At 40.4% G+C, this 27,245-nt stretch overlaps 1 protein-coding gene and 1 long non-coding RNA gene across 3 annotated transcripts in view; one reads left to right on the top strand and one right to left on the bottom strand.

Moving 5' to 3' along the window:
- LOC140105412 (uncharacterized) overlaps positions 1-20,729 on the top strand; it is an 89,669-nt gene extending 68,940 nt beyond the window's left edge. For both annotated transcript variants that reach the window (XR_011850574.1, XR_011850575.1), the window contains one exon: positions 20,305-20,729. This is a non-coding gene — a long non-coding RNA (uncharacterized lncRNA). The remainder of the gene's footprint in view (positions 1-20,304) is intronic.
- TMEM26 (transmembrane protein 26) overlaps positions 1-24,047 on the bottom strand; it is a 36,894-nt gene extending 12,847 nt beyond the window's left edge. The window contains exon 1 of the mRNA XM_072129348.1: positions 23,646-24,047. Coding sequence (XP_071985449.1) covers positions 23,646-23,836 — 191 coding nt within the window. The 5' untranslated portion in view covers positions 23,837-24,047. The remainder of the gene's footprint in view (positions 1-23,645) is intronic.
- Between the last annotated feature and the right edge of the window lie 3,198 nt (positions 24,048-27,245).

Here is a 27,245-nt window from a genome sequence, read left to right as displayed (position 1 = left end):
AATCTATGGACCTGGGATTAAGGTTATTGACTAAATTTGCGAATACGCACAAAGTAAAATACTGATTTGTACCGCACAAAAGAAAAATCATCAGTAAACAATGCTAATCTAATAATTGACAACTTCTCGCCCGAGATCTAAGAGAGACAGCAGGGAAATATTGGCAGACAATGCTAACTGTTAATTTTGCAAAAGTGCTACTTTGGTGTAGACACAAATATACATCTCTGATTTGTTGAATCATCTCATACTTTTATCAATATCTGTCTTCCTAAGCTTTAGATACGTATTCACACAACTTAATCTCAGAGAAATGTATTGGCTCATATTTTGCCTGAGTGGTCTTTGATGAAGGCCCCTTTGTGATACAGGCGGTCCCCTACTTAAGAACACCGGACTTACAGACGACCCCTAGTTACAAACAGACCTCTGGATGTTGGTAATTTCTTGTACTTTAGTCCTAGGCTACAATAAACAGCTGTAACAGTTATCACAGGTGTCTGCAATTAAGCTTTAGGGTTAATCCTGGTTCTTATGAGAACCCAATATTTGTAAAATTAAATTGTCACAGAGACCAAAAAAAAATTCTGGATGGGGGTTACAATTATAAACTATACAGTTCTCACTTACATACAAATTCAACTTAAGAACAAATCTACGGAACCTATCTTGTACGTAACCCAGGGATGTTCCCCAGCCATGGCATATTAGAAATAACACTTAAATAAGCGATTTCACAGCAGTCATTGGAGTATTTGCCAGATAATATCAAAATAGTTGGCCACTTACCGTAATTTAAACAAAACTTTGACAGGGTAAGTACAAGACCCAAATAGAGTCACCCATATTATACTTGCCCTATTGAAGTTTGTTGTTGATCGCTGGGAGCTTCAGGTCACGGCCACCCGCAGGTCATGGCCTTCCAATGACATCCTTCTCGCCAATTTATTGGTAAAACATGTCGGGGAGGACTAATCTTTTGTAATTTTTGGCTAGCAGTTAGTTGGGATAGTTATCATAGCTGTACAGACTAATCACCTTATCAGGGCTGTGAACTGCAGTGACAGCCTTGGTATTGTATCCTTCCCATTTTTCTCTTATAATACAGAAACCTATCTGCCACTCACTAAACAAGAGTTATAGGGGCAGATTTACTTACCCGGTCCAGTTGCGATCCCGCAGCAAGTTGTCCGACGAGGATTCGGGTCTGCCGGGATTCACTAAGGTCGTGTACCCGATATCCAGCAGGTGTGGCTGCTGCGCCGAGGTCCGCCGGATTTCACCTTCTTCCCGGTGCATGTGAGTGCTGATCTTGCGACATAATTCTTTTTTTAAATTCCGCTTTGTCCGAATCCATCAGGTTGTCCGACGGGCACGCCCCCGATTTCTGTCACGGCGCTGATGCGCCACAATCCGTACGCCAAAACCCGGGGCACTTCAGCGCAAATCGGAAATATTCGGGAAAACCCGACGGAATCGCAGTTGCAGGACCCTTAGTAAATGTGCCCCATAGTGTTGAGGCATAAAGGACATTGGGGGTCTGACCCCCTGCTATAGAGGGGACAATCCTAGTAAAAGGAAGGGGGTTCTCTCTTAGCACCCTAATCTACAGCTGGTTATATCCTGCATACAGGACAATAATCCTGTATAGCACATTGACCATGGAAATTTAAATGGCCATATACTTATAGTTTGTGATTGGTGCATAGGAAGTCTGTTGTACAAACAACCCAATGGAGAATGACTACTATTGTAGTTTGATTATACCAGCTAGCTGTGTTTGCACTGCTGTTCACTATTGATCGATCTTTGTTAAATATAGAATTAAATTTTATTTTTTTTAATTCTGTCAGTATATGGGCCTTGAACTTCCGCCTTTGGCAAATTTTGTATAATTATAAATAACCCTGTTGAGGCATCAGTTCCCATTTTTTGGTGTATTTACTCTTAAAGGGGTATTACCATGAAGACAAGATTCTTAAATATATTCAGAATAACTAAATAAAACATTCTCTATTTGAGTATTATTAGCAAAAATACTGCATTTTACAGATATATTTTCCAACCAGCAACCAGTTTGCTTACAGCTTAGTAATTGTGCCCCATTGTGTGCTATATCCATCTCATGGATCTCATCATCTCTGATCTGTCTCATCTCTCTTTTCCTATGTGTCAGATGCCGGTAGAATATTCAGAAACTAAATAAATTTGTAGATAAGCCTACAAAGGAATCATGAAGTGTCTTCTCAGAAAGTCGCCGCCCACACTCTGGATTCTTACACTGACCTGTCTGGGGAGTGATTGGACCAAAAACAGCAATAAAATCGACCTAAATTGCAAAGTAATGGCTTAAAAATTATCTTTATTGTGTAAACATCACTAGGGGATTAAAATTTTAAGAACTTTCTTTCATGGGAAAATCGTTTCAAGAAGAACAGGCTTTGACATTCATCAGCCATGGAAAATGTTTCTTTTTTTGTATTTTGTAAATATTTTATACATTGATAATAGAGACGGGAGAATCCCTTAATAAAGTGTTTTTTGATTTAAAAAAAGAGATGGGCGAATCGATTCTAACGAAAAAAATTCAATTCGTCACAAATCTGAAGTTTACAGTGATCCGTGGGATCGAATTTTGAAATTTTTAACATTTTTTTATTTTTTCCTTTATTTGGAAAATGGTCGCAAGCACAACATGTTACATGGGGCAGAGAACTCTGGGAAGAAAAAAGGAGCATGGCGGTACTGTTCCTTACTATATGGGGGTAGTGATCTTCATTGTATGGCTGTATTTTTTAAGGTATAGGGGTAGAGTGGGTAGATTTTCCTAAAAACAGTTTTAGGCCACCATCATTCATTTACAAAGACTCTGGGGAATGGGAACAGTTAAAAACCCCAACAAGTGACCCCATTTTGAAAACTACACCCCTGCAGGAATTTATTAAGGGGTATAATGACTTTTTCCACCCCCTCTGTGTTTCACAGAAATTAAGATGATATGGAAGTAAAACTTTGAAATTTTTTTTTTCACAAATATATTAATTTAGGCCTAAAATGTACAAATTTATAATGGGTTGTAGGAAAAAGCACCCCCCCCCCAATTTATTGCACAATTACTCCTAAGCACAGAAATACCCCACATGTGGGTATAAACTGCTTTTAGGGCATATAGCAGGGCACAGAACAGAGCTCCAATGAGCAGCATTTGGCTGTGAGTGGGTAAATTTTCCTAAAAGTTTTATGCCACCATCATTCATTTACAAAGACTTTGGGGAATGGAAACAGTTAAAAACCCCAACAAGTTAATTTTGGAAACTAAACCCTTAAAGGCTTCCAGGATAAAGCAGTAGTGACTTATAGGCCTCATTCCACACTTATCGTAGATTTGAGATAACAGAATAATGTAACACCACCATAAGTGAACCCTATTGAAAACAAGACCCAGAAAGCAGAAATTAATCATCTAGGGCAGTGGTGGCGAACATATGGCACGGGTGCCAGAGGTGGCACTCAGAGCCCTTTCTGTGGGCACTTGGGCCATCACCCCAGCACACCAGACAGGACTCAAAGAATCTTCCTGCAGTTGCAAGCCACTTAAAAGATGCTGCTTTCAGACATATTTTGATACTTGTTTCACTATTAAGAACTGTAGGAAGAGGGAGAATGAGTAGACAGGGCCGAATTATCTATGGAGGACCTCCGGCTGGCCCCATGATTGTCGGTTTACAGAGGGACACTGGAAAGAAGTTAAAATGATGAAAATATTCCATCTTTCTACTGTGTTGCTGTCCTCAAGAGGGCAATCTGATTGAAAGTTGTTGAAGAACAGGGAGCAATAACTTACTGCTTTAATTTTTGGTTGGCACCTCGCGATAAATAAGCGGGGTTTCGGTTTCAGTTTGGGCACTCGGTTGCTAAAAGGTTCGCCATCACTGATCTAGGGGTATAATGAAAGTTTTAGGGGCAAGTAAAATTAAATGGTTGGTTAGGACAGGGGGGCATTCAGGTACACAGATCTGGGAGTCCTTTCCCTCATAGACACGGGATTTGTAGGTGTATCCGCTTTCACATTCACAGAGCTCGTAAACTTTGATCCCGTAATACCTAGCTCTTTTGCTTGGCAAATATTGCCAAAATTTAAGCCTACCTCTAAAAAGTACAAGTGACTCAGCGATGGCTATATTTTTTTTGTGGGGCGTAAGCCTCCATAAATTTCTCATTAAAATGAGTCACTAGTGGCCTAATTTTGTACAATTGGTCTTGGCCATGGTCACCAGCAGCAGGACACTGACTATTATCGCTGCAATGCAGAAATTTTAACAGCGCCTCAAAACGTGGTCTTGTCATTACAGCCCTGTACATCGGTGTGTGGTATAAAACATCACTGGACCCATATGACCGGATGCTAGGCTTTTTAACAAGTTCCATATTAAGAAAGAGCCCCCAGAAATTTTTTTTAATTCTGTGGCATTAGTGGAGTGCTAACTCTGGCTTCTAGCATAATAAGATGTGGGATGGCCGGCCAGAAACTGTTCTGCATACAGATTTGTCTGTGTAACCATTAGGCCTACAAATTCCTCTGTAAAATTTTTAAAAAAAAATTAAGTTCCTTGTACCCATCTGTATTAATATTTATTCCTGGGTTCGAACTGAATGCTGGAATTTGGAAAGAAAACATATTTGGGGGCTCCAAATAAACAAATAAAACAAAAAACAATAACAGCAACGTCAGTGCAGGAAGGGATACAAATGCTGAAGATCTACGTAGGTGTAAATATATGTAATAATGTACACCTACAGTACTAAACTGATACTATATCTATAAAACTAGAAACTATATATTTTTTGTATTTTTTTCGTTTTTTAGTATTTCTTATATTTTTTTAATTTTATGATAAAACAAAAAAACAGTAACTGAAATGTCAGCGCAGGAAGAGATTCAAACACTGAAGGTGTAGGTGTAAGTATATATAATAACGTACAAGATCTGCTTTTGTATACAAGGCAGTCCCCGGGTTCCGTACAAGATAGGTTCTGTAGGTTTGTTCTGAAGTTTAGTTCGTATTTAAGTCGGAACTGTATACTTTATTATTATAACCCCAGTCAAAATTTTTGGTCTCTGTAACAATTGGATTTTAAAAATGTTGGGATGTCATAAGAATCAGGATTAACAATAAATCTTAAATGCAGACACCTTTGATACCTATTATAGTTGTTTATTGTAGCCTAGGGCTAAAGTAAAGGAAATTACTAAATTCCAGGGGTCCGTTTGGAACTAGGGGTCGTATGTAAGTCAGGTGTTCTTAAGTAGGGGACCTCCTGTATACAGTATATATATCCTTAACCGCTAGACCTGATCACTAACCCTAATCGCTGACCCTAATCACAATAGATATTCAGCAGCCCTAACCACTATCCCTAATCACTAACCCTAATTACTATATATATTCAGCAGCCCTAATTAATAGCCCTAATCACTAGCCCTAATCACTAACCCTAATTACTATATATATTCAGCAGCCCTAATTAATAGCCCTAACCACTAGCCCTAATCACTAAACCTTAGTACTATATATATTCAGCAGCCCTAATAACTAGCCCTAATTAATAGCCCTAATCACTAGCCCTAATCACTAACCCTTAGTACTATATATATTCAGCAGCCCTAATAACTAGCCCTAATTACTAGCCCTAATCACTAGCTTTAATCACTATATATATTCAGCAGCCCTAACCACTATCCCTAATCACTAACCCTAATTACTATATATATTCAGCAGCCCTAATTAATAGCCCTAATCACTAGCCCTAATCACTAAACCTTAGTACTATATATATTCAGCAGCCCTAATAACTAGCCCTAATTAATAGCCCTAATCACTAGCCCTAATCACTAACCCTTAGTACTATATATATTCAGCAGCCCTAATAACTAGCCCTAATTACTAGCCCTAATCACTAGCTTTAATCACTATATATATTAAGCAGCCCTAACCACTAGCCCTGACCACTTATATTCAGTAGCCCTAATCACACAAAAAAAAAAAATGACACAAAAAAAATTACAGCTTCGGCTGTCACAATGAATATTGATAAGGAACAGGGGTGTGGAGGGGTTGGAGTGGGTTTTGTGGGGTTTTTAGATGTGAGGGGGCACTCTGAATACACTCAGGGGACAGAGCTTTGGTTCACGGCTCTGATCCTGTCACTTCTGTCACGAAATATGACCGTGATCAGACCCGGGAACCAGCTTTCATCTCCCTCTTTAACTGGGATTGGTCAGGCTGGATTTGCTGACCAATCACAGTGATCGTCGGGAAGGGACGGCTGTGATTGGTCCCTGGCCCGATGTCAGTGATGATCAGCTGTCGTTATGGACTTGTCACCATGTGTTTACACATGGTGACGCTTTTACTGTATGACGATATAGATCGTCTTTTTGCGGGAAATACCTGCTGAAAAAGGCGATCTATATCGCCTTGCGTCACTAACGTGTTAAAAAAGCAATATTATTTGTGTAAAGAAAACAATACAATTTGCCATATACATTCTGTAGGAATTCCTTACTGCTTTCAAGATGCTTTTCCTCTGCTTGCTGTTATTTTATAGGAAGCTTTATTGTTCACTTACCAGAGTTAAAAAATATCCATGGTCATGTAATGGTCACACAGGTGCACGGCTTGTTATAGCACACAGCTCTGATTAATCTCTGTGATATAAAGAGCTGTGCATCTGTGTGACATCACATGACCAGGGACATATTTCTATCCACTGGAAGTATGAATATTTATATGAATAAAAGACTGAGGATAACTAGCCATTCATTGGAAGACTTCCAATAAGATGAGGAATAGATACAGAAAGTATATTAGAAAATGTTAGAACTTTTCTTTACACAAACAATATCAATTGTTTGCCCCTTTATTATAGAATATACTGTGTGGTAATACCCTTGGCGGTTGAATCTTTTTAACCTATATAAAATTATATTAGGTTTGTTTTTATTAGATTATGTTTTTCACGGTGTGTTTTGGGGCCATGTAAAACTGGAGCATTCTCCATTTTTCATGAATCACTGATAAAATTGGTGTTCCTGTGCTAAAAAAAAGGAAATTTATCCCCAATGGTGACACCTACTCGGCTAACAACTCTGAGAAAATTATTTAGAAGTGTATTAAGAAGTTTCTGGGATGCAGCAGAATCTGGGTCATAACTTGAGGGGGTGCAGAGGGTGTGTCTCAACCGAGTCCAAGAGGCTTAGGGGGTCCATACCGTGTCACTTTTCCATATGGGAAGACTAGTACTATAGACCATACATTATAGTCGGGGGCCTTGCACAGACTTTGCACTGGGGCCCATCAGCTTCAAGTAAGACACTGACCAGAATTGTTATGTCCCAGGAATACAAGTATTTACTCAAATGGTCAGGAGAGGTGAGTTTAATGGTTGTGAGCACTCTGAGTTTTGTTGTTTCATTCTACGGTGGAATGATGGGATAGGGTGCTCCAAAAAAGAAAAAATCCAGATGCATGATTGCAGAATTGTGGACATCTCCACATATAGCATACAAAGTAATGGTGTGCAATGGCAGAATGAAGTATTATGGTAGCCATCCTCCAGCTCATTTCTCCACTGCTGTCTTCCTGTCCACTGCAACCATTAAACCAATCGGTTCAGAATTGACCAATTGCTCTTGACTTCAGTCAATGCCGGTTTCCCCAAGCTTCCCAAAAATGCTTCTCCATCACTTAGCAACTAATAACTAAGTTCTTTGTAGAGCATTTGTTCCTGTACTATTTGGCATCCACCTGGCATGTACAGAAGACTATGGGGCACATTTACTTACCCGGTCCTGTCGCGATCCAGCGGCACGTTCTCCAAGGCTGATTCGGGCCTGCCGGGATTCACTAAGGTCCGTGCGTCCGATATCCACCAGGTGTCGCTGCTGCGCTGAAGTCCGCCGGAGTTCACCTTCTTCGTTCCGGTGTATGTGAGTGCTGTTCTTGCGACACAATTTTTCTAAAAAAATTCTGTGGTTTTTCCGAATCCATCAAGTTTTCCGACGGCCACGCCCCCGATTTCTGTCGCGTGAAAGCTCGTGCCGGTGCGCCACAATCTGATCGTGTGCACCAAGATCTTGGGGGCTCTTCGCCGCAAATCGGAAATATTCGGGAAACCCGACGAAAATGCGTGATTCGGACCCTTAGTAAATGAGCCCTTATGTTTTCTTGTCTGCTTCCCATCCTGACCTCTGTTTGTAACCCAGCTGCCTTAACCTAAACTTTGTTGCCTACTATCTTGTTCTATCTATGCATCATTTTTTGGTATTTTGTTTGTTAGAGTCCATACACCCTTTTGAGGGTTAAGGATAAAGAATTCACAATCCTTAGACTTTCTGGTTTAACCCCACGCCAAGTCTATTAGTGACCCAGTGGGTCCACATCTTGTAGAACTTCATACATACTCTCTTATATTAAATTTGAGATTGACATGTGTGAATTTTCCATTATTACATCTGACTGTACATCATGTATTACTTTCATTTCCGCTGCCTGGTTTCCCACCTGGATGTGATTAGAGGTGATATCATACAGATGTGAAAAGAACAGGTTACTGCGCTGGCTATGTACCTTACATTATTGTATTGTGTAGAAAATCTGCTACCCAGTGATAAGCCCACATGCCCAGTGGCAGGGGTCACATCTAAACTTTCTGAAACATTTCATATTCATTACGGAATATATCTCAGGTCCAGTATTTTTTAGAGGCGGCTGAATGTGAAGCACATTAATGTGCTGTAAGCTTGTTATATTTCACTTCAATGAGGACTTTTGTGACATTTAACGTCCATATAAATTTATAAATAACAGTAGGCAAATAGAAGGAAAAAAACAACTATTGTAATAGAGTAAAAAAGTGTTTACAGAATAACCAACTTGCAGTTAAATTACATCAAGTCACAGTAATTTCACTGGATAAAGTTTGTACTCATCCATGGAGATCACCGAAAGTGCATTGTCCGACGAGAATGCCGTGTGCCGTGATTCACTAAGATCGTGCGTCCAATATCCTGCATGTGTCGCTTCCCCGCTCAGGTCCGACAGAGTTCACCATCTTCTTCCTGGTGCATGTAAGTGCATTGTCTTGCGACACAATTTGAAAGTTAAATTTCGCAGTCAGTCCAAATCAGTCGGATAGTCCGATGGCACGCCCCCCAATTTGTGTCGCATGGAAGCCAGCGCAGCTGTGCCAAAAGTGGATCGTGTGTGACACAATCGCAGCTAAGACACCTGTTAAATACCTGTCAAAGCTAAGCAATCCCTGAAAACTACGAACAGGCCGACAAAAGTGCGATCCGCAACCCTTACTAAATAAGCCCCATTATAACTCCAAGTGAGCAGAATTATTAGCCAGCAATTGAAGTAATTATTAAAACAGTCAGGAGAGGTGACATTTCCTCTTTAAGAGTTTAATGGTTTCGTTGTTTCATTCTACGGCCGAAGAATGGGATAGGGTGACCAGAAAAAAAGAATCCAGATGCAAGAGTGCAGAATTGTGGACATCTCTACATATACCATACAAAGTAATGGTGTTCAATGGCGGAATGAAGTATTAAATAAATCAAACTTCTGTGAAATTAAACTGTCCACTTAGGAAGCAACAGTGATTGACAACTAATTCCACAGGCAACTAGCAAGACAATAAAGGAGTACCAGTGCTTTCTGGCTGATGTTTTGGTCAGTTTTGAATGGTGGTGATGCTCTCACACTTGTGGTAGCATGAGATGGACCCACACAAGTGGCTCAGGTAATGGATGGCACATCAATGCGAGCTGTGGCAAGAAGGTTTGCTGTGTCTGTTTGGTAGTGTCCAGAGGCTGGAAGCGCTACGAGGAGGCAGGCCAGTACTCCAGGAAATGTGGAGAGGGCCGTAGGAGTGCAACAGCCCAGCATCAGGACCACTACCTCCATTTATGTGCAAGGAGGAGGACTTCCAGAATGTCTCTGCACCTATGGTTAGAATAACGATGGTATGAGGACCCGCAGTCCACAGATGGGGGTTGTGCGCACAGCCCAACACTCTGCAGAACAGAACGCTTGGCATTTGCCAGAGAACAGCACTGGGGCCCTGTACTCTTCACAGATGAAAGCAGGTTCACATGTGACAGACATAAAAGAGGCAGGAGGTGCCATGGCGAGCAATCTGCTGGCTGCAACATCTTTCAGTATGACCAGTTTGACCGTGGCTCAGTAATGGTGTGGGGTGGCATTTCTTTGGAGAGCTCCATGTGCTTGCTAGAGGTTGCCTGACTGCCATTCAGTACCAAGATGATACCCTCAGATCCCTTGTGAGACCATATGCTGGTGGGGTTGGCCCTGGGTTTCTCCTAATGCAGGACAATGCTAGACCTCATGCGGCTGGAGTTTGTCAACCATTTCTGCAAGACGAAGGCATTGACTCTATGGACCAGCCCGCTCATTCCCCAGACCTGAATCTGGTGGGGTCGTTCCCGCACTTTGACGTAGAATCATGTCATGGCGATCGCTCGGGTTCAGAAGCTGAGCCGTTCCATGCAGTAATCCATGAAGTAATTAAAACATAAAAAAGTGAAAATCATCAAAAAAACACAACATATAGGGTATCACAACGTCCATAACAACCCGTACAATAAAATAAAATTGTCACTAAACCCGTACAGTGAACGCCGGTAAAAAAAAACTCACAAAAGTTATGAAATTTTCACATTTTGACTGCATAAAAAGCGCATAAAAAGTGATCAAAAAGTAAAATTTACCCCAACATGATACCAAGAAAAAGTATAGTTTGTCCCACAAAAAATGAGCTCTAATCCAACTCTGTAAACAAAAAAATATAAATGTTCTGCCCATTGTTACATGGCGATGCAAAAACAAGCAAATTTCGCACAAATGAGTTCTATATTCTGCAAAGCAAGTTAACCATAAAAAAAGCCATATACAGGCAGTCCCCGGGTTACGTACAAGATAGGGTCCGGAGGTTTGTTCTGAAGTTGAATTTGTATGTAAGTCGAAACTGTATATTTTATAATTGTAGATCCAGACAAAAAAAAAATTGGGCCCCAGTGACAATTGGAGTTTAAACATTTTTTGCTGTAATGGGGCCAAGGATTATCAATAAAGCTTCATTACAGACACATTACAGATGATCATTGCAGTCTGGGGCTATAGTAACATCCAGAGAGGTCACCAGAGGTCAGAGGGGTCTGTCTGTAACTATGGGTTGTCTGTAAGTCGGGTGTCCTTAAGTAGGGGACCGCCTGTAAATGGGATATCGCTGTATTCGTGATGACCTATAGAATAAAGATGACACATTATTTTTATGGTTTGGTGAACGTCCAGGAAAAAAAATGCTAAAAACCATAAAGAAGAATTAATGATTTTTTTAACCACTACCAAGAAAGAGTTAATATAATCTAATATTTAGCTATTGAACCCCCTGTAAATGATGTATCTGAAAAGTGGATCTCATCCACAAAAAATAATCCCCCATATGTCCAAATTACAAAAAAATAAACATTTTATAGCCTGTAAAATGTGACATTGCAGATCTGCTCTGAATGGCACGCCTTCCCTTCTATGCCCGGACAGTGACCAGTGACCCCCACATATGGGGCATCCTCATATTCGGGAGAAATTGGGTATCAATTTTCATAAAAATGAGAAAAATTGCACCCACAATTCTGAACCTCCTAACAACCTAGAAAAGAGAGAGAATGCATAAAACCCTGTGCCGATATAAAGCAGACATTTGGCAAACGTTAGTTATAAAGTTTCTTGGGCACAATGACTATCTGCCTGAAAAGCAGAAAATGTTGAACTTTGAAATGAAGAATTTTTAGAAACTAAACACAAAAGATATAATCCAAAATGTTCTATTACTTTGAAGTACAATGTGTGATGGGAAAACAATCTCAAAATCCCCTGGATATGTTAAAGCGTTACAAAGTTATAACCTCCTATAATGACACAGGGCAAATTTTAAACGTCAGGCCTGGTCCTAAAGGTCTAAAATGGCTTGGACACAAAGGGGTTAACAAACTACATTCAAAGTATTCTCTAAACTTTGAAGAAAGTTGCATAAATTGACAATTCAGATGATAATAGTAAACTTTGTTATATACTGTATTATAGAAATATGAACCCTCTTTTTCCCTCTGCCGTTTTTCCTTATTTAAGCAGTTAGTGTAAATCAGCTTTCTGTTGGGTACTCCACTGACAACTGAGAGATAATGGGACAGGGAATGGGAATTTTTCAACTAATTGGTCTCAGACAGATATGTAAATTAATTAGGTATGTCACAAGAGATGATAAAAGTGCTTCCGCTGCAGTCCTACAAAAGGGATTTCAGCAGAGGATTTTTGGTGGTGTACTTCTGGTTGAGACATCTGTTAGATTTGTCTCTGAAGACGGACCATAATTCTCGACACATCAAGGTGCCCATTTTATCTTAAGCAGATACAGATATCTGCTGCGCACCCAAAGAGTGAACATCTCAATGCATTTATTGCCCATTTTACTTTTTCTGTGTATCTATCATCTCTTTGTACTGTAAGTATCTATCTTTGCGTCTATTTTTCATTTCTATTGTGTAGATGTAGCTTTGATAGGTATGTCACAAGAGTCTACTCATGGTTTTGCTAAATTTCTCTAAGGAATGTACTATATCCCCCAGTTGAGTGATCATACGTGTTTAGATGATCATTTGGCAGTGTCTCCCAAGACTTCCACAGAATTTCAGATGTGAAACCTCATCCTCCAGGCATGTCATAGTTACTTCTGTTTTTCATTAATTCCAATAACATGTCCTGCCTTCCATCCTGAGCCAAGCTACATTGGGTCTCTACTTCCAAAATCTTGGAAGCCACTACACTTTTTTGTAATTAGTTAAATATGTATTAAGTACTTCACATCTCTGACGTCACAAAATATTGTATAAATATTATTTTTCTGATAAATACAGATGGTCAAACCTTTCTCATACCAATCACAGTGATAAGTATACAAAGCTCTGGCAATTCTTGCCTGAAGGAAAATGTAAATGACGTGGGGTCAGTGGTAGATTAAATAAATAGGCTCTGGACTGTTTACAGATTTTTGGTTTGCTATCCCTTTGTACACTGCCAACTTGCCATATTTTGTCTATAGTTACCACCACTACGTGTTACCATTTCCCATGTCAAGAGATGGGCACATGCACACATTTCTGACAGTACAACACTGTGGGACACATTTACTTACCCGTCCCATTGACGCAGCCAATCCGGAATGTCCGACGAGGATTCAGAACTACCGCGATTCACTAAGATCATGCGGAAATATTCGGGAAACCCGACGGAAATGCGTCCGACGGACCCTTAGTAAATGTGCCCCTATGTATCCATCCACTATGAGTCCATCTTCTTCACATCAGTAATGTTAAAATACACAGAGAATATAAGTAATTAATGAGGAAACACACGAGGAGAAGTAACAGGTCCTCTATAATGAAATGACTCTGAGGTGACACCTTGTGACTACAGGTCCTACCACCATGAGGACAACGGAGTTAGCTGCTGCAACATATTTGGTCCCATGGTTTTGCAACCATCACCAGATTTTATAGCAACAAAAAATACATTTAGTGTGGGGATAGGGAATAAAAGAAAAGCTCAAAAGGGGTCATCTTAAAATGTGGGTGTGCTATAGGCATGTACCATGTGGGGGCCACTAAATGGGGCTTTCGAGTGAATGTTGGGAATGCTAGGTAGAGGGACAAGGGGCAGGGAAAAGATCATAACAATTTATGAGGTCACAGTACATAAGCACAATGATGTCACAGTACAGGGATAATACACACAGCGATGTCACAGTACAGGGATAATACACACAGCGATGTCACAGTACAGGGATAATACATACAGTGATGTCACAGTACAGTGATAATACACACAGTGATGTCACAGTACAGAGATAATACACACAGTGATGTCACAGTACATGGATAATACACACAGTGATGTCACAGTACAGGGATCATACACACAGTGATGTCACAGTACAGGGATCATACACACAGTGATGTCACAGTACATGGATAATACACACAGCGATGTCACAGTACGGGGATAATACACACAGTGATGTCACAGTACAGAGATAATACACACAGTGATGTCACAGTACATGGATAATACACACAGTGATGTCACAGTACAGGGATCATACACACAGTGATGTCACAGTACAGGGATCATACACACAGTGATGTCACAGTACATGGATAATACACACAGCGATGTCACAGTACGGGGATAATACACACAGTGATGTCACAGTACAGGGATAATACATACAGTGATGTCACAGTACAGGGATAATACATACAGTGACGTCACAGTACAGGGATCATACACACAGTGATGTCACAGTACAGGGATCATACACACAGTGATGTCACAGTACAGGGATAATACACACAGTGATGTCACAGTACATGGATAATACACACAGTGATGTCACAGTACAGGAATAATACACACAGTGATGTCACAGTACAGGAATAATACACACAGTGATGTCACAGTACGGGGATAATACACACAGTGATGTCACAGTACAGAGATAATACACACAGTGATGTCACAGTGCAGGGATAATGCACACAGTGATGTCACAGTAAGGGGATAATACACACAGTGATGTCAGTAAAAGGATAATACACACAGTGATGTCACAGTACAGGGGTAATACACACAGTGATGTCACAGCACAGGATAATACACACAGTGATGTCACAGTACAGGGATAATACACACAGTGATGTCACAGTACAGGGATAATACACACAGTGATATCACAGTACATGGATAATACACACAGTGATGTTACAGTGCAGGGATAATACACACACAGTGATGTTACAGTACGCTGACTTACTCATTGGGAATTTTAGCAAGACATGCAAATCAATCATAATAATGCAAACAGTAAGGTTGTATAGGAGTAATAGAGCACACAGAAAGGTAATCCGTTAAGTTAATAACTTGAATGGGGCTGACTTAAAGGGAACCTGTCACCAGGGACCTCATTTTCACCAAAGACAGGTTGCAGAAGCCCATCACAGCTGCAGTGCAAAAATGTCTTTCGGGTCCTCTACTAAGCATCTGCATTACAATATAATTGTGTGCTAAAATTTACCTTGCACCATGACAAAATCCTAGGGTAGGCACAGGGGCTGGGCTTTGGTTTGGATGCATTTCAAAAAACAACATGTGACTTGTCTGTGCTACTCACACTTCAGATCTTGGCCCCCATCTCTGTGCTCCTGTGCAGCTCCTCCTTCTCCCACTGCTGTCATCTCACCAGGCTGTGACCTTTGTGAAGGAGCAGGAGGTGGAGCTGTACAGTAGCACAAAGGTGTTGGCCAAGAGATGAGGAGTGAGTAGCACAAACAAGTCACATGTTGGTTTTTGAAATGCATGCAGACCAAAGCCCAACCCCTGTGACTACCCTGGAATTTTGTCAGGGTGCAAGGTAAATTATAACACACAGTTATATTGTAATGTAAATACTTATAAAAGGCAGAAAGACAAATTTGCACTGCAGCTGTAATGGGCTTCTGCAACCTGTCTTTAGTGAAAATGAGGTCCCAGGTGACAGGTTCCCTTTAAATTTTCTATACCTTCCGAAACCATAGCGGCAGAAAACAGTTGAGGGTGAGTTCACATGGTAAAAAAGTAAGAGACAGATGGATGAAGTAGCAGCTCAAGAAGAAAAATGGTAGGATACAACTAACCAAGACCAGTTGCAAAATCGCTTTATTTTTCATATACTGTACCGTAAATTACAACAAAAGTGGTTGTTAGAGTAGAAGTCCCTTGTAAACTGCATTATTATTATTATTATTATTATTATTATTATTATTGCTACAGTATAAGCATTTGTTTTTCCAAACAATTTCCATATGCTGCCAGACTAAACATTAGTTAATGATATGTAGAGCTGCATATTGTTGCCTCTAAGTGCTTCTCCTAAGTCTTCACCTTTTCTTCCCAGTATTAATGGATATTTTAGTTAGATGCAGCGCTACAGGACCCACATGCACTACAGAGACCTGTGGTTTACATCATGTACCTAAAGGATCTGTGAAAGCCAATTTCCAGGTAAACACATTTTCACAAGGCTGCAATTACACTATCTTCCTTCTATAAATAAATTATTATGAATTTTTTTGAACTAATTCTTTTAATCAGGCCTGTATTGAAAAAATTACAGGCCCCTGCCAAAAAATAAAAAAGGACATTTTTTTTCCTTATTCACATCAGCTCACATGACCCATTTATGTAACACTGGGAGTCAGGGTCCTGGAAAAATTATGGGCAGAGATCCCCACATTTCTACATGTGCACAAAATCTATGGGGCACATTTACTCACCCGGTCCTGTCCTGATCCCCGATCCGGACGTCCGACGAAGATGAAGTCCGGCGAGATTCACCAAGATCGTGCGCCCGAGTTCCTGCATGTGTCGCTTCCCCGCTCAGGTCCGTCGGAGTTCACCTTCTTCTTCCCGGTGTAAGTGAGTGCATGGCTTACGACACAATTTTAAATGTTAAATCCCGCGCGTTGTCCGAATCTTGCCCGCCCCCGATTTGTGTCACATGAAAGCTGGCGCCGATGCGCCAAAATACGATTGCGTGTGTCAAAAATCCCAGTTTAATGTGGTGTAAAACGGAAAAATTAGGGAAACCCGACGCAAATGCGTTCCGCGGACCCTTAGTAAATGTGCCCCTATGTGTATTTTGGAAAAGAGAATTAAGTGTTTAGTAGCCATCATCTACCACTTTGGGATTTTTAAGGTTTATGTTGAACTTTTATAATATGTTTTATGCTGTAGGCAACGTTTGGTATACTATTTTGTGATTTTTAAAGACAACCTGCCATGCAAATTAACTCACCCAAAATAAAAACATAATTAAGAACTATGATTACAAACCGTTGCCCTTATTCCTAAATGTTTTTTTTTTCCATGACTGCAATGTTACAAATATCAATTTGTAAACTTATATGCAAACCACCTGATGGGAGTCATTCACACTAATTGAGTCATGCATATTAAAATTTAATATGGTTGACAGGCTATGATATTCTGCTTTATGGAGAGCTCATCATTGGGCACTTAAAGTCACGCGACCATGATGACATCATCAGTTCCTGGTACATCTCCAACGTCTACCCCATGGTTGACCCAGGAATGTATGGAATATGATCACATGAAATCATAGTGAAGGCTTGAGAAAGCGTGTGTATGCGCGAAACGCGCCTTGGCGAGGCGGCTCCTCACTCTGTCCTGTCACCTCTACTATAATAAAAGAAGCGTTTTTAACATCATTCCAGCGAGTGCCACATTTTCCTCTCTTTTTTTGCCTCATGAAATCATAGCTTGCCGCCATGGAGAATGGAAAGAAGTAGGATTCAATGTAGGATGCAGAGGCTTCTGTGATTTCATGTGATCAGATATATGCATGGTGTAAAGTTTGTTAATGTTAGGAGACTAAAGGACCTTTGATGATGTCACTCTTGTCACATGACATGTTAAGAAGAAGCATGGGACATGGAGAGGAGTACATGGGAGGGGCCGGCCGAGCAGGAGACACCTCCTCTGATGCCAGGTAATATGAGATAAAGTAAATTTATGTGGATGTAAAGGAAACAACGTTTAGCTACAGAAGGGTGTCAGTTAGTAAATAGGCACTATAGGAACCAGTCACTAGCTATATTTGTGAAAATCTGGTGACAGGTTCCCTTTAAGATTTATGTTGAACTGTTTTAATACGTTTTATGTTGCTGTAACACATAAATTTACCTTTCAGGATAAATGAATTTTTATCGTATTGTAACATATCATATGTGTAAAACTACAATATTATAGGATTAGTTTATATTAGTAAAGCACTAATTGCTTATGACACTGTAGCACACGGAATGGATAGTACTTTATAATGGTGGGAATGCTCAGATGCCTTACTGCAGCTCGTCTGTTGTGGAAGGACCAAAATGATTGGTAATGTTTAATGGTCTATGAAGAAGCTATTGGGGCACATTTACTAAGGGCTATGCACCAGTTTTCCGTAGGACTTTGCACGTTCTTTTATGTTTAACCTGCTTGCACAGGTATTTAATAAGAATCTGCGCCATTTATATGTCACATGCAACCATTTTGTGCCGCGGCTGCACTAGTCTTTATGTGGCACAAATTTCTGCACTGAAGGGGGCATTCTGGTGCTCAGTCAGACCGTGCACCAGATTTAACATGCAAAGTCAGAAAGAATTGTGTTGCAAAAGAAAAGTTGGTGCATTCTGTAAGAGCAGTGCAGGGAGCGCCAGATTTATGTAAAATGTGCGCCAAAAATCCTAAATCCAGCACCCCCTGCACACTGCACAGGCAAACTGCACATAGTACAGACTGCACTGTTCTTAGTAAATGTGCTCCATAGTGATGGATAAAATGAACAGTATACATTTGTATACAATTTTTGATAGAAGAGACATGGTTTGTAGGGCAACACAAAAACACTTTTAAACAGGTATCATGTTGTAATATATATTGTACAACCATTTATAGCCAATAACACAAACATATAGGGGCATATTTACTTACCCATCCCGTCGCGTTGTCGGACGAGGATTCGGAGCTGCCGCGATTCAGTAAAATCGTGCGTCCAATTTCCTGCATGTGTCGCTTCCCCAATGAAGTCCGCCAGAGTCCGCCGATTTGTGTTGCATGAAAGCCGGCGCAATTGCGCCAAAATACCCAGTTAAGTGCGAAACCCAACGAAAATGCGGTCTGCGGACCCATAGTAAATGTGCCCCATTATCTATTATGGAATAATATGAATCCTTTTATCGATTTAAAGTCATCAGGGAAGTTTCCCATGGAGAAAAAGGACCTGTCTGAGAACAATTAAGGCCACATTCTCCTTGTTAGCAAGATGAGCTTCACACTTTCCACAAGCGCACCATTTTTTCAGGGGTAAGTTATGGCCCAAGGACATGGAAACAAATATTATACCTTCCATCTGAGATGGTAATGATGCCTAACACTGCAATGGGGTGGAAGTACATCTTGAAATTTGCAGGTACTGTATATCACTCCCCCTTGTGAACATGCCACATACATTTGTCCTTTAAAAGTCATAATAGAAAAGTTATACATAGATATACATGAATAAACTCAGACATCGTATCCTTAGAGAAACCTGCTACTGAGTGATCCCAATTTTGCTTGCTTACAGAAACCTGAGATTTAAAGCAACATTCAGCAAAAAACAGTAATCTGTAACGCTGTAAAACAGTAAGGGTGCATTCATACGCGGTATACCCACCGTATTTGCATACCGCCGTGTGCTGGAGAGGAGGAGGAGTTGGTCCCTCCTCCCTCCATAGGAAACAGCGGCGCATGGCCGCACACCAGGAAAAAGATAGAGCATGCCGCCATTGCCGCATGTACGTTCCCGCAGACAGCCATGTGAATGAACCCTTACACTGTTTCTGGACATTATGTGACTTCTGACCTCCATTTTTCCTGTCTGCAAATTTGCATTCCACTCCAAACTACGGTGACTCCTTCCTTTTGTCAAATAGCTTTCATATAATCTGACACTTCAGTGATCTCTTCTGAAGACAAGAGTGAATGAAAGCAGAGAAAGAAGCACAATGGGGCACATTTACTATGATCCATGCGCCAGTTTTCTGGCGAACTTAGCACATACCTTGCTGTACAAAATGCTTGCACTTGTATTTAAGAAGTGTCCACGCCACATATGAGTCACATGTGACCCTTTTGTGTAGCTCCTGCACAACACTTCACGCCATTTCGTCATTGAAAGAGGCGTTCCGGTGCTTAGTCGGACCGTGCAACACATTTAAGTCAGATAGAAATGTGCTGCATGCCCCATTTTAAAGGTGCACCATAAGAAATGCAGGGAAGCGACAGATTCATGATGAATGTGTGCAAGATATCCAGAATCTGGTGCCCTCTGCACAATACACATAGTGCAGTAGTAAATGTGCCCTACAGTTCCTAACATTTACTTGTACTGATTTGATAATATACAGACAATATAACAGTTAAATTGTGAAATCTGAAATCCCAAATTGAATGGGTTATACCATTGATTCCCTTTTCTGAGCATCCTGGCTTTTGTCTGCACTCCAAAAACAGTAGCAAATATTTCCCATTGTATTAATTCTGTTGTGTAAATGAATGACTATGTTACTTAATACAGATTGAAGATTATTACTCCAGTACCCTAGGACAGCACTACCAGTAAATACGGAATAAACCCAACTACTAAGAAAATACTAAGCTTTGTATCGCACAACTGATCCCCACTCAGTGAGGAAATAGTATCCAGTGTTATCCATATAAAATGCCACATGGCCAGGTAAAAAAAGCACAACAGAGATGACAAAATGCAATGAGTCAACTTTCCAATCATCTCCACGCCAGCATGTCTAACCAAATGAGGAGATGGGATGAACTGATGGAGGTGATAGTAGCACATGTTATCCTTGTTTGGAAATTGTGTGTGATTTGTAGAATGAAAGAAAAATCCTTTTTTTCCTGTGAAGCTGGAGGAACGATTCAGATGAAGTCCATGGGATGCTAAGAGCAATGTGAATTATACTGGACATTGCTATATGTGTCCTCACTTACCGCATAGTAGCATGACTAAATGCCATAAAATGGATGTGTTAAACTTTTAAAAGCCTTTGTGTAATATTTATGAATGTACATTATGCTTTCCATGCATTAAGATACATTTAGAATAGACATTGTACAGACAAAGTATATAAGGAGGATTCAGTGACCTACACTTGAAGATGTTTGTATCCGAACTGCAGACACACAGGGGGAATTTATTATCGCCTTTCAAACAGAAAACTGGCTGAATAGTTTTTTTTCCCTTGCTGCACCTCTTGCGCCTTATTTATGAAGTGTTGGCCCCACTATTTTGGTGGTTTTCCGACACTTACGACGAATTTGTTACATTTCCGGCGCTTCTAGTTTTCCGACTCGCTTTGTGGCACAGTTTTTGGTGCAAAATTAGGGCAGCTAAAAGCTGGTTTAGGGAGTTCTATTTCACCTTTATGAACGGGGAGACATTTCTAATCCTTATTTTGCGCCAAATCATGAATCCCTTGCATCACATTTACATCCCACTGAAAATTATAGCATGCTCTCTGTGCTACCCTGCACCCAGATTAATAAATGACCCCCATAGGGTTGAAGCAGTGTGGGTAACAGGTGTCATTAGTGCGAGGTATAAAACTCATGAGATAGTATGTTAGACTGTTTCTAAGCTTGAAAGACTCCTTCGGCATACATTGGGCCAGAAAAATGTATTTAGTCCATAAAATACAGACTTTTTAGCATCTGTATTCCTTGGACTGCACACAGCCCCAAGACCCTCTGCCTAAAATGTCACCACTGTACCTCCCCAAAGGACAAATTTCATATTGAAATCATGATTACAGAACAGTAAAGTAGTTTTGCAGGTTAGCCGGGACTCCTTGCATCATATATGACTATGACATTGGACCCACATGAACAAAACTGTGTACAACAACCTTTCCATTAAATATTCTGCTGGGCAGGGTGCGCCAAAATAGGGAAATGTAGCCACTGAATCTCAAATGTTTGAGTACAGGCGGTCCCCTACTTAAGAACACCTGACTTAGAGACGACCCCTAGTTACAAACGGAACTCTGGATTTTGGTAATTTACTGTACTTTAGGCTTAGGCTACAATGATCAGCTATAACAGTTATCAAAGATGTCTGTAATGAAGCTTTAGTGTTAATCCTGGTTCTTATGACAACCCAACTTTTTTAAAAATCCAATTGTCACAGAGACCAAAAAAAATTCTTGGCCGGGTTACAATTATAAATATACAGTTCCGACTTACATAAAAAATTCAACTTAAGAGCAAACCTACAGAACCTATCTTGTACATAACCCGGGGACTGCCTGTAATGAGGTGAGAGAAGTATCCACACATTTCCATGGGAGTTCTATGTGAAGTACATAAACACTCCCTTATAATTGTGACCTATGCACACCCTATAGCTATGGCACTGCATAACCCAGAACACCGCCTGTTGTACTTCACACAAGGCAGACACATACAGAACATGCATCTTATTTATTTCGACATATTAGTAAAACTATCCAAAAAATCAAATACTAATCATTTCAAATGGGACATGATGGCGATGTGCCAGTGCAGCTGCTTTTTACAGAGTCCATGTAAAATACTGTCAGTAAGGCCCATTGCATGAATAGAAGCATTGTTTTGTAAAATAGCAGTGTAAAAACCAAACAGGGCTGGTGATAAACATAGATAAGAGAGATCACGTTCTGCTAAAATTGATACAATCTACATGTGGACTGTGCGAATCTGCTCCTTTTGATTATACATCGAGCTGCTATTTATATGAGCAACGACATTCAACACTTTATAAATGAAAATGAGTGTTCAGTCCTCCATATAATGAGAACTGGGGTCCCCTGCTGCCTAATGGAACAGGGGTATACGACTGATGGACCACTACACTCCAACCTCCATTGATCACATAGAAGTAAATGGACCAATAGTTGTGCTTGGACATCATCCCTCCTATCACAAGGGGCACTCAGCAACCTCCCTTTATGTAAATGCTGGAGGTCCCAATGCTTGAACTTTAATCAATCAGATATTTATACCCTTATGCTGTGAAAAGAAGCTGAGTAACGAAAATTGCAAGTTGGAAAAGTTTTACAATTTTTTTTTTTCTTGACTTGAGAAGTCCGAGCTGAATGAGAGCCTTGTTACAGATCTGAGCCATGACATCAGCAACAGTCCCGTAGGATAAATCGGCATCGCGAATCAAAGCATCATTCCAAATACATGTACCCCCTCCCTGAGATAACACAGAGTGATAAGGTAATAAGTGATACTTGCTGCTGCTCTGAGCATACATCTACTAGAAAATATAGCAATCATAGTCAATTATTAATAAAACTTACTAAATGTTACTTTATTGCGTCTAATTTACTTACTATAAACCATTAGAGACTAAAGTCTTTAGAAGCAAAACTTTCTATGTCATGTTTTCATTGCCTCCAGACAACCAACCAATCAGGAGTCAGAAATCCTGTAATACTATGCAACGTATGCAATACATGAACTCAATTTTTTAAGTAACCCTTTACTTGCGCATAAGGATGAATTATATCAATAGGATGAACTACAGTCCAGTGCACATTATGATCTGAAATGTTGTACTGAACTACTCAATACCTCTTCTATATCCAATTAACAGCACTGCACTGGACTGTATTTTGCATAGTCCATACATTCACATTCATATACAGTCAAATTGTAAAGTTTCTAAAAGTTAACTTTTTCAAAACTTTTTCATTCATTTCTAAATGCTTTGAACTTTGTAGTAAAAACTCATCTGCAACGAATCATTACACAGTGTCAGTATTGTAGATGTCATGACAACATGATACAGGACAATCACTCAGTAGTAAAGAAGAAATACACCAGACACAATGGGAATGTATATAGACAATTGCTTACCATTTTAATCCTCTTCCTTTTTTAATTTTCAATGTCAGGACCATCTCAATGCACAGCAAGATGTTGACCAGAGCCAGCAGCCAGTACATGTTGTCATTTTTTAATACAGTAACCCTCCAGACTCCAACTACAGAGTGAAGCATGAATAGGAATCTAGTGAGAACTGCATTGAGGAAGACTTTGAGTTCCATGATCTTATAGCTTGTCCCTTTGTAAATCCTATGAAATCTCTTCTTTTTATCCCTTTCCAGTAAAGTTTACACAGAGGACAGGAAAGTTGCTCCCGGGATGTGTTATGTGTATCTGTGCAGATGCTCTTTCCTCTCCTACAACAAAGAAGTCTATAGCTGCTCTTAAAGCGCCCCTCCTCCAGACTTCCTGAACTTATGCGTCTGCTGAGCTAGTCCTGAGCTGAATGGTACTTTATAGGGAGAGAAAAGTGAGAATGAGCCTCCTACACTCACGACTATTTACACCTCCCTAAAACTTTACTACAAAACATTTATTAACAAGACTGGTTTTTTGCTTTTTAATTTCTTTTTAATTTTTATTTGCGTGGAATTTTGCTTGTCTTTACTTATGCATTACCAGAATTCATCAGGATTTCTGGCATTTAGATTTAGGAGTTTTCGCTGCTCCATTACAGTTGCTCCTTGGTACATGAGGGGGTCATAAAATATAAAATTTGGCTGACATATAACTGTAAGACTGTATGAATGTATGTAATATGTTACAACTTCAGCATATAACATTCCACATGTCTGAAGTTGTGTGATCCTTTGCTGCTATCTCTTTCACTACATTGTATAGGAATGAGGTGGCAGTGTTTGGCCCGCTGTACAGTAATCTTTGGAAAGCATCTAGTCACTTCGCTGGTGAACTTTATGGAACATGTGGCAGTCGTGAATAAGCAAGCAGCGTCGACCTGTTTGAGAGTTATGGAAACTATGTGGCTACTTCTTAATTGAACTCCATGGAGCATTTGTGGTTGCGAATCACTGACCAGACAATTGTTTTGGTGAACCTGAGAGCAGCAGAGGTGGGATATGACACACATGATAAAAGGGGTATTCCAAAATTGTAATGTTTAGGACATACCCTTTGGATAGGTCATTTAGTTCAGATAACTGAGGATCCGACACACAACTCCCCCACAGATCAACTAGTGGAAGCTTTCCATCCACTTTGCTGTTACTATAGATTTCCAAGGGTTGGCCTACAGTCAGGGGCATAACAATTATACACAGGGCCCCATAGCAGACTTCTGAATGGGGCCCCATTCCTGTTTTAAATTTTGCATATTACACTCACATATTAAACACACCTTTATTTACCTATATACATAAACATACAGTTCATACACACATTTATACACTCTTAGGCCCCTTCCACACTTGTGTTGCAGATCACGTCAGAGTTTGATCAGGGTGCGATCAGTGTTTGGTCAGTGAAAAAAGCACATTTTGCATCAGAGTGCAATCAGTTTTCAGTCAGAGTTTGTTCAGTGTCTCAGTTTTTCACGCGCGTTTTTGATGCAATTTCAATGCAATTTCAATGCGTTTTTCACGCGCAGAAAATGCGCGTGAAATGGACTCAGCACTGAGCTCTATCTTTTCTATGGCAATTGATGCGTGAAAAACTCATTGCACTTGCATTGCACTTGCAAGTGTCTCAGAGTGCAATGCGTTTTTGATGCGTCTCCATAGACTTGTATGGTGCGTTTTTCACGCGCGTGACTTGCAAAAGTAGAGCATGTCGAGATTTAAAAGCGCGTTAAAAAAAACGCGCGTGTGTGCGTGAAAAAAAATGCAAGTCTGAAAAGACCCATTGATTACAATGGGTCAGAGTGCAATGCAAGTTCTGCACGTCAAAAGCACGCGCAGAAAACGCGCGTGAAAAACGCAAGTGTGAAAGGGGCCTTACACACATGCACATCACTTATGCACACATAAAGTGCCATATACAAACTTACATCATATATATAATGGTGCATAACCTTTATTCTTTATTGTCAGGTTGGATGACGGGGCCCCCATTGACACTGTGGGCCCCATAGCAGCTGCTATGGCTGCTACCACTGTAGTTACGCCCCTGCCTACAGTGATTCTGATACATTTAACCCAATGCATTTTTCCCCAGTCTAAATCCCCTTTAGTCCAAGCACATATATTGCAGAACTGCTGCAAATTGCTCTACACAATCTGATTCTAACCGAGGCAGAAAGTGACTGGTTTCTGTCAAGGCCTTCAACTACCATTTGCCTGTGGCAGTGGGTCGGTGTGGAGATATTTGGACTAGAGGGTCTGGGGTGATGTGGAACCGTAACATTGCAAATTTAGTTCTGTTATTAAAATCTGAAGCAATTACTGCTGCATATTGCAGCAATGTTTGCAATTCTGCATTGCGTATCCCTGGCCATATAGTGAACCCTACATGCAGTCCAATCTGATATTGATAAGCTTAACAGATTGTCAAAAAGTTTTGATGCTTAAAATTTTGTATAACTTCCATCTTATTGATAAAAATAATTGCTCCATAAGTCCAGTGGCTGGTTCTAGTCACTACCTTTGCATGCACTCTCTTGCAAAAGGGGCTTGTGATAGAGGCCACCATCTGTACCCCTAAACTCAGATCGAGAATGGATTTCAATCATTAAGTTATGAGAAACTTATTCTACTGAGAGGTGGAGAAACATGTTCATTTATGCTCTTTATAACAACAAAAACATCGCTTGTGATAAAATAATATTGATAATTCTTTATTTATATAGCGCACACAGATTACACAGCACTACACAGAGCTTGCCAAATCATTCCCTGTCCCCATGGGGCTCACAATCTAATAAACCTACCAGTATATTTTGGAGTGTAGGAGGAAACCGGAGGACCTGGAGGAGACCCACGCAAACACAGAGAGAACATACAAACTCTTTGCAGATGTTGACCCTGGGACTTGAACCCAGGACCCCAGCGCTGCAAGGCTGCAAGTGCTTCCCACTGAGCTGCCTTTTGAATGACAAAAACAGCCCGTTGGGAGCTGTGTAATACTTCAATTATACTCCTAAGCACCTCAAAGTATACAATATAACCCCCCAACCCCTTAGCATATACAATAAAACTCCTCAGTCCCTCACAGTCTACAATATAACAAAAAAAAAAAAAAAAAAGATCCATTGATCCGGCCAGATTCCAATCCAACTTCAATATTTAGTGATTAAAATACCATATCCACAGTGTAATTCGATAAATCCAACGCGTATCAAACGGACAAGCTGTTCTTAGTCATGGTAACCCCTCAGCCCCTCACAGTGTACAATATAACCCCTCATCCCCTCACAGTATACAATATAACTCCTCAGCCCCTCACAGTATACAATATAACTCCTCAGTCCCTCACAGTATACAATAAAACCCCTCAGCCCCTCACAGTATACAATAAAACCCCTCAGCCCCTCACAGTATACAATATAACTCCTCAGCCCCTCACAGTATACAATATAACCCCTCAGGCCCTCACAGTATACAATATAACTCCTCAGCCCCTCACAGTATACAATATAACCCCTCATCCCCTCACAGTATACAATAAAACCCCTCAGCC

The sequence above is a fragment of the Engystomops pustulosus genome, chromosome 11, assembly GCF_040894005.1.
Source record: "Engystomops pustulosus chromosome 11, aEngPut4.maternal, whole genome shotgun sequence".
NCBI lineage: Eukaryota > Metazoa > Chordata > Amphibia > Anura > Leptodactylidae > Engystomops > Engystomops pustulosus.
This window is presented reverse-complemented; position numbering and strand designations above follow the sequence as displayed.